Raw genomic sequence first — 13,216 nt, 5'->3', positions numbered from 1 at the left:
AATAAGGTTTTAAAACTGGAGTTTGAAAAACAGTGGTGAGTGACATGCACGAGCATATACACTTTATACTTGAAGTTGTTTGCATGTGGATGGAACTATCTGAGATTATTATGTCATATAAAACAATAGCAATTTTGACTTACGTGGACAAGATAGGAGTTCTTTAGCCTTCTTTCCTGCAGCTGTAACCGGTCTCAGTGTTTTGCCTCCTCACGTCTGTAGCAATTTGTAAAAGTTCAAAGTCAGTGGATGACCACTGAGGATCTGATTTTTAATACAAGCTGAAATAAATGAATTATGGAAGTTGTAGAAATTAAAAGGTTTCTTAATTGTTAGTCGTGCCTCAAATTGATGAGTGATATTCAGAGTTGTAAGTTTACAGCAGGATTTTCCATGAAAGAGAACAGATTTCTTTGTTCTAAGACTCCATTTAAACTAAGATGCATTCGCAGTTTGGTTTCAAGTGAGATTGTAAATGACTTAAACATTTTTTGTTTTTTACTGAGGGAAATCTTTACTTTTGCTTAAAATGTCAGACCTTTCCCATCCCTTCATTTTTTTGGATCAAGAATTTATATATGATAATCTCTCTTCATTTTGTTATATACCCTGGCATTCTTTATGTGAATCCTCTCTAGTAGTACAAAGGTTGTGGCATAAAAAAATCTTTAGAGTCAGTGTTGCGTTTACGAAGTTATGCTTTACATTTGGTCTGTTAATAATGAAGTTATCATTATTCATCATCCTATTAAAGAAGTTGGAGGTCTTATAAAATAGGAATATTACGTGGAAGAAAGGCCTTAGAGTAATTCATTCATCTCGATTGAAGTGAAAATGGAAGTGTCTGTGGGATAACTTAGGACACGGTAAATGACTCTGAAGCATTTGTAAAAATCATAGAGAGCTTTTACAATATCAGATACTTGCCATAATGTTGTAATGTAAAACTTTATATCTGATGTTTTTGCTTTTCCATTAAGATGAAAAAATATATTCAGATAAGTTAAGATTAAAAATTAAAAGAACACAGTCAATTTTGATAAGCCTACTAAATTACTTTTTAGTCAACTGACTGTGCCCTTCCTAAACAAATTAAACAGGTTTTTTTCTCGAGAGGTAAAGCATTCATAAATTTTGAAAGTAAAATAGTAATGCAATTTTATAAAATACCATTCAGTTATAAGCAAGGATGAAAAAACAAATTGCGAGAGAAGATGAACTTAGAGGTATAATGGCTTTTGGGAGTAGATCAGATGTCACTGTCATTTCCCTGTTTATAACCCTTCAGTAGCTCTCCACTGTCTATCAGTTAAACTCCAAGGTCTTTAAGTGGCCTGAAAGTCCCCTCCTAACCATCTATAATGTGTTATACTTGTAACATTGTCTTTTACTGTATGATTTGGCAAGACCAAACTGCTGATTTTATGTTAAGCTATATTGTTTCTTCTTTGAGAGCCTTTTTTCATGGTGGTGTCTCTACCTGGAATTTATATTCCTATCTTCTTTGTCTAGTAAGATCACCTTTTTCAGGACGCTGTCCTATAAACTGCACACCACACCAAGCTGGGTCAGATGCCACCCCCCAGCTTGGAATTCCCACAAAATATAATATGTATCTATATTTATTAGATATTAATGAACTCTCTTACTGTTTTAGGATTGTCTCTGTATATCTAACTCTTCTAGAATATAAATTCCTTGAGAGCAGCTGCTTTGTATTACCTTTTCATTCCTGCTACTCAACACAATACATAATGGGTGATCAGAAAATATTAAAGTGGTAGGTGTTTTGAGCTTGAAGTAAGGGGGACAAAAGAGCTCTTCTTTCTTTTTTTTTTTTTTTTAAAGAGCTCTTCTTTCCATTTCTGCTGCCGCTGTCCTAGAGCAGACAGACCATCATCATTTTGCACCAGATACATTGAAAAGCCTCCCAACTGATTTTTCACGCTCTTTTTTGCGTTTCAGTTCCACTCTCAATCTATTCTTCACACTATAGCTATGGTTCCCGTTCTAAATCTGAAATCGGATGTGGCACCCTCCAGCTTCCCAAAAGTCTCCTACTCCTTTTAATAGTTCCAAATTGATCTTATGAGAAAGACAAAACTCTCTAACATGGTTTAGAGTGCTATGAGTTATGTCACCTTAGATTTCCAACCTCAACCTTCGCTTTTCTCTTGTCGTCGTCTGTGCTTCAGCTATACTAGACTCCTTTCAGTTCCCAAACCTATGCACATATTATTCTCCCTGACATGAATACTCTCAGCTTCTCCCTCCACCTTTGCCCCAGTTCACTAATATGATTTCTGTTCATCCTCAAGCTATAGCTTCGGAACCTTGTCGAACCACTCTCCCATCCACAAGTCTAGGTTAAATAACCTCTCTTCTGTGCTCACATTGCATTCCGTACTTAGCCGTCATAGTTCTTATCAGACTATACTGAGCTTGCCTGTTAACATGTCTGTATCACATATTACTTAGGAAGCTCCACTAATAATAGCAGCAGTAGCAATACAGTAGTGGTAACTCTTTATTAACCACTGTACTTGATACATAAGCCAAGCGCAGTGCAAAGTAAATATCATCTTATTTTACAAATGAAGAAGATAAGTCAGAAAGATGAAATACCTTCCCAAGTCAGAGCCAGTAAATAGCCAGACCAGGATTCTTATCCAGGTCTTTCAGACGAGGCCCAGTTGACTCCTTGGAAATGTTTCTATGATTTACCACTGTGTCCCCAGCATCTTAGCACACTGATTGGCATATAGTAGGCACTGTATAAATATCCATTTAATGAATGAATAATCGATAAAACCAATACAAGGAAATAAAAAAGACCTGAAGGTGAAGTCTGAAGCACAAATTAATTTGTCATCATAGCAGTGTTTAATGAGGAAAGCTTTAGTGAGTTGATGACTTTAAAACTCAGAAAAGATAGAGAACCAGTGGAGGCATTGGCCAGAAAGATGAGTCTGAGGAGAAGTAGAGTAACAATATGTATTAGGTGGGTGCAAAAGGAATTGCGGTTTTTGCAATTTTTTTTTTAAACCTTTTAAACTGCAATTACTTTTGCACCAACCTAATACAAAAAGATACATGTAGTAAGAGGTGTTAGTTTGATGACAAATTTATTGTTAACAAAAATGACTGCTTTTCACTGCTAACAACACATCACTTCTCTACTTTTAACACCTTAAGAGTCTGGTATTTATTACTAAAATAGGCAAAGAAATGATTAATGATTTAGCAATGAAAAGCATTGAACGTATTTTTACTGGAAACCTATCTCTTCCTGGAACATTGGCCAAATTGAAGTTTTCCTTTGGTGCTTCTTCCACTTCTAGCCCTGGTTATTCAGACTGGATAGACAGTATTTGTAACCTTTTTTTTTTTTTGAGGTAGCTTTCTGGAGTAATTAAAAAAACATTTGTTAACCTGGGAACAATGTGCCCATAGATATATATTTTTTTGTAGCATAATTTATTTTCGGCTTGAATTCAGTTAGTAAGCATTTTACATGGCAATGTTTTATGGAGTTTATTCATGCTATTGCGTTTCTAACTAAGCAGATAAACTCTAAACATGGAACTGTGTTTGTCCAGGAGCACTTCACACCACTGAAACTGAAGCTGATCCTCAGAGTATGACTCAGATATACGCATTGCCTGAAATTCCTCGAGATCAAAATGCTGCAGAATCATGGGAAACTTTAGAAGCGGTATGTTAAATTTTTTTTTTCCTTTTGGTAACTGTGAGGGATGAAAGTAAATAACTTCCTCTTTCTCTCTCTCTTTTTAAGGATTTAATTGAACTTAGCGAACTGGTCACAGAATTTTCTCTCCTAGTGAATGTAAGTATATAACTATTTTTGACTCAGAGATTTTAGCTTAATAGGATAAGAGGTTTATCGGTCACTAGGCTTTGGATTCAAATTTTAATGGAAGTTACAACTTTTAAGACTGGTCTTAGGCCCTGGATAGAAGTTTAACTGTTCTCAAATTCCAGATCAATTTAATACACATTTATTAAGCTCTTGTTACATAAAAGGTATTGTGTTAGATCTTTGGCAGTGGTGTCTGACAAGGTTGGATATAGAAATAAATGAAGCCTGCTCTCTGCCTTCAGAGATTCACAGTGTGTAGAGATAAGCTTGGACCCCCAAAACGGAAATTTCAAGCATGATTATTAAATGCAACAATGAGGTAGATGAGAAGTATTATGAGCCCAAGAAGAAGCATTTAATTTCAAGGGAGGGAGGCAGGGGTTGTGAGGTGGAAACGTTAAGGATAGCTTCACAAGATAGGTCGCATTTGCTTGAGCCTTGAAAACTGAGTGAAATGTCTAGAGGTGGAGAGAGGGGATGCATTTGAAAACAGCTGAACAAAGATATGGAGTAGAGAAGTATATGGTCTTTCAGGAATGATAAGTTCTGCAGTGTAATCAAAGCATAAGGTACTGTGGGCAAGCAAAGCAAGGAGGGTTAGGGCGAGATTGAGACGGCATTCAGGCCATGCCAAAGCATTGGAACTTTACTTTGTAGGCACTGAGGAGCCAACATAGATTTTTGAGCCGGTTAGAGTGATGTGACCCAGCCTGTGTGTCAGAAAGATCATGTTAGCCTTGGGGCCGATATATTAGCCTAGTATGAATGATAGCCTTGGGGAGGGGGGACTATTATAGGTGGGCTGACTTGTGAGGAATCCACTGCAATAGTTCCACCAACAGCAATGGCAACACAAGTACAGTAGTCCTCCCTGATCTGTGGTTTCACTTTCCACAGTTTCATTTACTGCGGTCAACCACGGTCTGAAACTACTAAAGAGAAAATTCCCAAAACAATCAATTCATAAGTTTTTAATTGCACATTGTTGTGAGTAGCATAATGAAATCTGATGCTGTCCTGCTCTGTCCCACCCAAGACATAGGCGTAAATCATCCCTCAGTCCATCATATACACTCCCTGCCATTAGTCACTTAGTAGCCATCTCAGGTCATCACATCCACTGTCACCGTCCGCAGTGCTTGTGTTCAAGTCGCTCTTATTTTACTTCATAATGGCCCCAAAGTGCACGAGTAATCATGCTGGCAATGCAGACATGCGAAAGAGAGGCCATCCGGTACATGTATGTGTAGGAAAAAGCGTGGTATACGTAGGGTTTGGTACCATCTGCAGTTTCAGGCATCCATTGAGGGTCTCACAATGTATCCCCCAAGGACAAAGGGGAGTACTGTACGAAGGTTAGGGACAGCTGCGAGGTATTGCTGGGGTAGACTAGGTAGAAATTGGAGAAAGATGGAAGAGTCAAAGAAACATTAAGGCGTCATTCTGCATAAGCAGGTAGCCAGTGATACAGTTAACACAGATTAGGGAACATAAAGCAGATTCGGTGGGGAAGATAGAATAAATTTTCTGTTATTATTTTTCTAAATTATTCTTATTTTTCCTTCCCAGTTATTATGGGAAGGTTGGATGTGTGAATGTGTGTGTGTGTGTGTGTCTGTGTGTGTGTGTGTGTGTGTACATATGTGCAAGCCTGTTTCTGCTTGTGCTTCTAGCCAGGTTCAGTTCTTCGTTCTTGGTCATGAGTTGGGGTTGTACATCTTTGAGTGATGGTTTCCCTGACACCTGGCTTTAAGTTATAAGAAGTTCCTAGATCACACAATCTCAGAATTGGAATTGGAATTGGAAAGGACTTAAGAGGCCAACTAACCTAATCCTTCTATTCTTGCCCCAACCTCTCAAACAGATGGTCTTTTGACTCTTTTTGAACAGTTAAACAGTGCAGGGACACTTCATGCTTCAGCCGTTCCATTTGGAGGCTCTGACTCTCAGAAGTTCTTCCTTATACGTGTATAAACTCTGTCCTATAATAACTTCCCTCTGGTACTTTTGTCCTCTGGGGCCGTATACTAAACACGTTTTGTCTCTTTTCCATATAAGTTTTCAACTTTTGAGATCAACATTATCCTTCCTCACCCGACCCCACCTCACCATATTTTCTTCTCTTGAAAATCCTTGATTCTCTATTGTGTTCCTTCTAGAATATGATTTCTAGGCTTTTCAGTACTAGTCCCTTACTCTGCTTGTTTTCTAGTTTGTGCATGTTTCTTCAGTAATCCCTAAAATTAAATATAGTAAATTGTTTAAAGCATTTTCCTTTTTTGATACCTCTAAGTTGGAAGAAGCAAAATGTTTCAAGTTTCTAAGTTGTCTGTACAGTCTATTAATATATTCCATATAAAAGGAAATGATAAAACAACCCCAAAATATTTGTTGTTTTTAGAATCAAGATTTATTCAATTATTGTAACTCATAATCTGTGATCTAATGCAGTTTGTAAAATCTGTACTTGTATGGTTACACAGTTATATACATTTGTCAAAAGTCATCAACACGTACACATTAAAATGTGTGTTATAATGTATGTAAACTATACTTGAATAAAGTTGACTTAAAAACCAAACTAAACATGTACAAAGTTCTTCTCATTCAAGACAAATACATTTCCCTTCCAGTGGGATAGGCACATGAAAGGAAAATTAAGGGTTTGTGGCCATTTTGACAGTTACATGTCTGATTAGGTTATGTAAGCAGTTCCTAACCTCTAATGTAAGGAAGGTTTGTGCAGTAAGACTTTGGTTATAGCCATAGCTCTATACAAATGTCCTATTTATAATAATCTGTAAGGACATGAAACAGAATGTTATGAGGCTAAAGCTCAAAGGAGAACCCCTGATTACTATTCCCAGGGTGACTGAGTTCTCATGACCACATTGTCCAGGACTCACAGAAGCTCCATTTAGGCACCAAATGACTTGGGAACATAACCAGAGTGACCACATCCTCTCATTATCATCACATGGACATGATAGTATTTAGGCAAATTAACCATTTATCTATGGAGTACTTTCTACATGCGTGGTACTGTGCTCAGCTCAATGAAGACTAGAGACCAGTATAAAGAAGAATCTACAGGATAGTCGTGATAGTTGCCCATTCTGAATGTACTTATGCCACTGAATTGTATACTTAAAAATGGTTACAATGGTAAATTTTATGTTATGTATATTTTTACCACAAATAAAAAAGAATCTACAAAGCTATTGAGAGATCCAGGTGTGGTCCAATAGATGTTAATAAATTAATATCTCCTAGGCACCCTGCTTCATTTCTCTTCAGCCTTTATTGCTCAAGTGCCCTCTTTCCTCTGGGGCCAGCCCTATTCCTAGTCAAGGGGAATTTAAGGAACTCTGGGCCAGTTGTTCAATAGCATGTCATCCTCGCTGCAGGTCCAGTTTTGTCTCTACCTTTTGCCTTATTCCTGTGACTTTTTAAATCCAGTTTTACTCTGGCTGCATTAAACACTGGGTTGTAATGGATTCAATCAGATTCCTCCTGTTGTATTTCTCCTATGATCTGTGTGACCTTCGGGATGTCATTTGACAACAAAGAGCTTTGTAAAATTCATGGGACGACTAAATGGGATAATGTCTATTACTTCCCATCCCCTTCCCTTTTACTGACCCCTGCTGCATTTCTGCTTTTGTCCCTCCCTTATTTGATTCCCTCTTTGACGCCTTGCTTAGAATTCTACTTTTGCCACCAACAGTACCTTTAGCCAATTTAGTATAGCCATTGTAGTGTCTATAGTCTCTTTCTTATTGCTGAATCCCCTGATGTCAACATCCTACTTACTTACTCTGTTTATTGCCTACTCTATGTCAATATAATCCTGCATTCTGCCTGTATATCATAGCATTTGCATGTTTGTTTCTGGGCTTCTCTGGATATGTGATTGTATGTGCTTAAGGAGTAGAGATTACTGCCTTTGGAGTTTAGAAGCAGGATAGCTCAGTGTTATCTGGAAAAGTCAAGATCTAAGATTAGAGCTGGCCTTGAAAACTGGCTGGAATTTAGTGAGGAATAAAGGAAAATACCTGGAGTTTTGGCATTAGCTTTTTACACCCATAGCTTTTCACACACATTCATAAATCTGCACAATTACTAACAAGACTCTTCAAGGGAGAGCATTTTTATTGATGTAAATGGATTTAGGGATGGATTTGTTGAATGTATTACTATTGCTTGATACAGCGGATGCTGGGCCTGTAACTGTCCACAACAAGCATTCAAGGGAAAAACAATTCTTCATTAGGTTTGACTTCAAATGCCCAAATTGCTTTCTATTTGACAAATATTAACTTAATGAATCACATTTTCTTCACTGCTAATTAAGATTCAGTTATTTTTTTCAGGCAGATATGGGACCTAATTCAATGTTTTTCCTAAAACGAAATTCACAGACACATTCTTGGAGTCTTTTGAGAATTTTTTCCTTTAAAAAGGGAAAAGTTTATGCATAGCTCTAGTCTGAGAAACACTGCAGTGACCCTCATAAATGGTTTAATTCATTGCTAAAGGGATGCTGAGAACATATTTGAGGTGCCAATGTATAAAATGTCAGGAAGACAGTTTGAAGATTGTCAGATGTGGGAGGTCCAGGCAGGTGAAAACAAACATAAGCAAATCGGAAGCAAAAAGGGGATGTTGGTAGATGGAGGTAAGGAAGCTTCTGAGCCACCACTGTTGTTAGGAGCTTGGTTTCCTGTACTGGGGCGAGGTTGTGTATGTGTGCTTAGGCCCGGCATAAAGAGCCAAGGACACAGTGGACAAGGGACCAGATTCAGCTCTGAATGGAGTCTGGTTGGTCATTCTATGGACCGTGATTGACAACTCTGACACCAGTTTGCTGCCTAACTCTAATTATGTCATTGGGTCCTACTAACTCAAGAAGCAGAATTTGAAGATATGGGCAAAGTTTGGGATTCAAACCAAGCAAAATAGGGGAAGAAGAAGGCATATCTGCACAACTAAGGGATGGCTGTGGATCCCAGGATAGGGGCTGGTGTACCCTCTGCTTTATGTCCGTGCCCGTGTTTAAGCACGCTTCCTTGTGTCAGTGAATCAGTACTTACAGGTGTGGGGTACTCCGCAGGGTGAGACAGGCCTCATTAAGTACTGGTGATGCAGTGATGGGGAGCATTATAGTTCAAATAATCAGTAATCTCGGGCTTCCTTTTGTCTTGTGGTTCTGTCTCTAATTTCATATGAAATTTTTATGAAATTAAATTTTTATGAAAATAATTCAAATAAAATTATTTTTAAATTTTACTTCATAAAAAAAAAGTCATAAAGCTGCAATATCCAACCTTTTAGGAAAGAGTTTTAAGAGATATTTCCCTGAGGCCTTGAGGTAACTCTTGGTGTATAGAAATGGCGATAATCCTGGTCCGCCCCACCATCTTGATGGAATTATTTGGGGGCTGAGATAAAGGAGACACATTGGCTATTTTCCCTTTACCCTTCAACTCATCAAGATAAGGAGTTTGATGATAGAGTTTTACACCTATGATTTATCTACTAGGGTAGACTTCCAGGCAAGAATGGAAATTGTTGGGCATGTCTCAGATAGAAACAATGATAGGGTGACAGAAATCCAGACAAGTGCTGGCACTTATGCTTCTATGATTTGGGGAAAGAAAGCCAACCTTAAAAGAAGTTTTGTTGTCCGAGGAACATAAACATTGAATAAATGAATGCTAAGAGAGATCTAATGTTTTAGTGCTCTGGAATTTTAAACTACCATAGGAAAAAATTTAATATATTTTTTGATAGAAAAGAAGATGGAAGATAAGCTTTCTTTCTATTTTCCCCCTCATACTCTACAGACACTGTCTCACTTTATCCTTTCAGCTCTATGAGATATAAATATCGTTATCCTCATTTGAGAGATGAGAATACTGGCACCTTGAGAGCTTGAGTAATTTGTCCATTGTCACACAGTGATAATTGTGGGATTTGAACACAGGACAGCTGACTAAAGGTTGTGTTCTTAATCCTGTCATGTATATACACTAGTGTTTTTTTGTTTTGTTTTTTAAATTAAATGTATTATAGTGACATTAGTTAGTAAAATTACATACTTTATCACCATATGTTTGACCTCCTTAACCTTCTTTTATCACCTCCATCCCCCCTTACCCTCTGGTAACCACTAAACTTGTCTGTGTCTAATGAGTTTTTGTTTCTTTCTTTGTTTATCTTGTTAATTTGTTGCTTTCAGTTTTATATCTCACATGAGTGAAATAATACGGTTCTCGATTTTTTCTGTCTGACTTATTTCACTTAGCATGATAATCTTAAGATCCATCTGTGTTGCCACAAATGGTGGTATTTCATCTTTTCTTATGGCTGAGAAATATTCCATTGTATATATACCACAACTTCTTTATCCAGTCAGCTATCGAAGGACACTTTGGTTGTTTCTATGTCTTGTCCACCATGAATAATGCTGCACTGAACATTGGGGTACATATATCTTTATGGATAAATGTTTTCAGATTTTTTGGGTAGATACTCAGGAAAGGGATTGCTGGGTCATATGGTAATTCTATTCGTAAGTTTTTGAGGAACCTTCATACTGTCTTCCACAGTAGCTCCACCAGTCTGCATTCCCACCAGCAGTGTATGAGGGTTCCTTTTTCTCCACAGCCTCTCCAACACTTGTTACTATTTGTCTTGTTGATGATAGCCATTCTGACTGGGGTGAGGTGGTATCTCACTGTGGTTTACATTGGCATTTCCCTAATAGCTACACTCGTGGTTTTTAAAGTGAGAACCATCATGCAGCATCGGCATCACCTAGAAACTCGTTATTAGAAATGAAAATTCTCAGGCCTCACTGGACACCCACCAAATCAGGAATTCCGGGGTTGGGACCCAGCCATCCATGTTTTGAGAAGTTGTCCAGGTGATTCTGGTGCATACTCAAGTGTCAGAACCACTGTTACATGAAGTGTGATAAAAAAATACAGTGAATATTTAAATTAAAAATATTTATTAGAGTAAGACACATTGCCATTAATCCCCTTCAAAAGACTCCCCCTCACTTCAAACACACTTATCCCGTTGTGCTTGCCATTTTCTGAAGTAGTTTGTAAGTCCTCCTCTGTGAGTGTCTTTCATCCTCCATCGTGACAACACTCCGTGTTACGCATCACTTCTGATACGGCAATTTCTGTCAAATAAAAACATTATGGTGGGTCCTCATCCACCTTATTCACTGGATCTGGCACCATGCGACTTCTGGCTCTTCACCAAAGTCAAAATGATTCAGGACATCACGACAGTACAACTAATGGCACTCATGGAAAAGGACTTCCAGAACTGCTTCAGAAAGTGGCAAGAAAGATGGGATAAGTGTATTCGAAGCGAGGGGGAGTATTTTGAGGGGGGGAAATGGCAATGTGTCTTTTACTGTAATTTTTATTTAAACATTTGCTGTAGTTTTAGATCACAGCTCAAATTTGTTTCTGACAGAGATGTTAGAAGGGAAACTGATAAAAGACTTTTTTGGGGGATTGTGTTGGAGATGTCAAGATAGTGGTGGAAAATATAAGAATGAAGGGTTACCTTGAAAGGTCTAGCAGTCAGAAGGTACATACTGGGCGTAGGAGAAGGGAAGGAATGTCAGTAATGTTGGCAGGAAGCAACTGGTGGTCGGGGGCAATTAGCTGTTATTTGGGCATCATGTTCTCAGATGAAATGATGATTAGAATTAGAAGTGTGTGTGTCTGCTTCAGTACAAGTGAAGAGGTCAGCTATAGAAGAGCAATCAAATACTTCTGGATTAAAGTTGAATTATGTCACAATCATTGTAGGAGGTGGCATTTAGCTGGATCAAAGAGGGATTCTCTTTTTTCTGTGAATTAAATAAAAACTGGATAATCTATATATTGATGTGATAGTGGTTACATGGGTTTGTGCATTTGTCAGAACTCACCATATACCCTTAAAATGGGTGCATATTGTTGTATGTAAATTCTGTCCAGATGAAATTGATTTAAAAATGGGAATGTGTTTCTGTGGCGAGTGATGAGTTCCTGTCACTGGAGGTGTATGAGCAGAGGTTTGGTAACTTGTCAGAAATGTTGTAGTGGGGCTTCCACATATCTGAAAGGAAAATCACATGTGATTTTCCTCCTAAACTTCCTTCTACCCAGAGATTTCATGAGTCACAATTTCTGTTGTGTCACTGTAAGTGTTGCCATTTTATGTAGAATGATTTGTTAATATTTTGATCTGAAACATTTTAATTCATCATGATTTTAAAATGTATTAAAATTGTATAGGTGTAAAACACAGGACAGTATATTCATTCTCTGCTCATTACTGCGTATCACCCATGGAAAGATTCCATGGCACATATTGTATTCTTATTCCTAAAACGTAATAACTTGTATTTATTAAATTAAGGGTGTTTTACTCCTAAGGCAGATTTGCTTGTTTTAAACTGAATCTTCAAAGAAAATAGGGAGGTTTCTTGGGTGGATTTTTTTTTTTTTCTGTCAAACACAACATGACATATAAATGCTTATTTGGATTTTATTTTTCTCCTGGAAAGTAGATTCACTCGGAGAATAATATGTTTGCATGTTTGAATCAATTTTAGCATGAGATGCTTTTTCCTGTAAAGGTGCCACCGTTTTATTACCTAATAATTAAGTCACGCTCTTTTTTTCATACAAGTGAATTTGTACTTAGGACGTGGCTTATCAGATGCTGTTCATGAACTGCTATTAAGACTGCAAGGCTGCAGTCCATGGGCCCTGATTACAGGAATTAAAATAGTGTGTATTGGCTCTCCGCTGCTCCCAGCAGGACCGCTCACTCATAATTCCTTTGCATCTAGTCTCAGCAGGAGAAGATTGACGCCATTGAAGACCATGTCAACAGCGCTGCTGTGAATGTTGAGGAGGGAACCCGAAACTTGGGGAAGGTAAGATTCCGCTCCCGCTGGCAAATCAATGGTCCTCCGGCTCCCAGGAATCTGCAGTATTAACCCGATTGATCTGCTCTCTCTAATGTTGAGGGAACCAGCAATTAAGGAAATAAGGAAGAAATGACACAAGTAGTGCAAGAAATCAATGGCTTTTGTAATATTCTGCTCCAATATTCTACTCTTCGTTCTGTCGGCAGAGACATTTTTTTCAAAGAGAGAATAAACCAAAGCCTCACCAGAACGCAAGGCATTTGGCGTTACAAGGGGATAGCTGCAGAGGTTCGGTGAGAGGAGTAGAGAGGGTTGCCAGAATCCAGTAGGGTCACAAGTCTGAGGACGTGACAGCATGGGTGGAGTGGGACAATCTATTCTCCATA

General features: G+C 38.1%; 1 protein-coding gene across 4 annotated transcripts in view; it reads left to right on the top strand.

Moving 5' to 3' along the window:
• Nucleotides 1–13,216, top strand: part of STX17 (syntaxin 17) — a 53,821-nt gene that overhangs the window by 33,762 nt on the left and 6,843 nt on the right. For all 4 annotated transcript variants that reach the window (XM_019729223.3, XM_074330769.2, XM_019729224.3 and 1 more), the window contains exons 5-7: nt 3,600–3,715; nt 3,797–3,847; nt 12,750–12,836. In XM_019729223.3, coding sequence (XP_019584782.1) covers nt 3,600–3,715; nt 3,797–3,847; nt 12,750–12,836 — 254 coding nt within the window. The remainder of the gene's footprint in view (nt 1–3,599; nt 3,716–3,796; nt 3,848–12,749; nt 12,837–13,216) is intronic.

The sequence above is a fragment of the Rhinolophus sinicus genome, chromosome 16 (genome assembly GCF_057876585.1).
Source record: "Rhinolophus sinicus isolate RSI-liver-muscle chromosome 16, RSI-T2T, whole genome shotgun sequence".
Lineage (NCBI taxonomy): Eukaryota > Metazoa > Chordata > Mammalia > Chiroptera > Rhinolophidae > Rhinolophus > Rhinolophus sinicus.
Note: the sequence above shows the minus strand (reverse complement) of the source record. Positions and strands in the feature narration are given on the sequence as shown.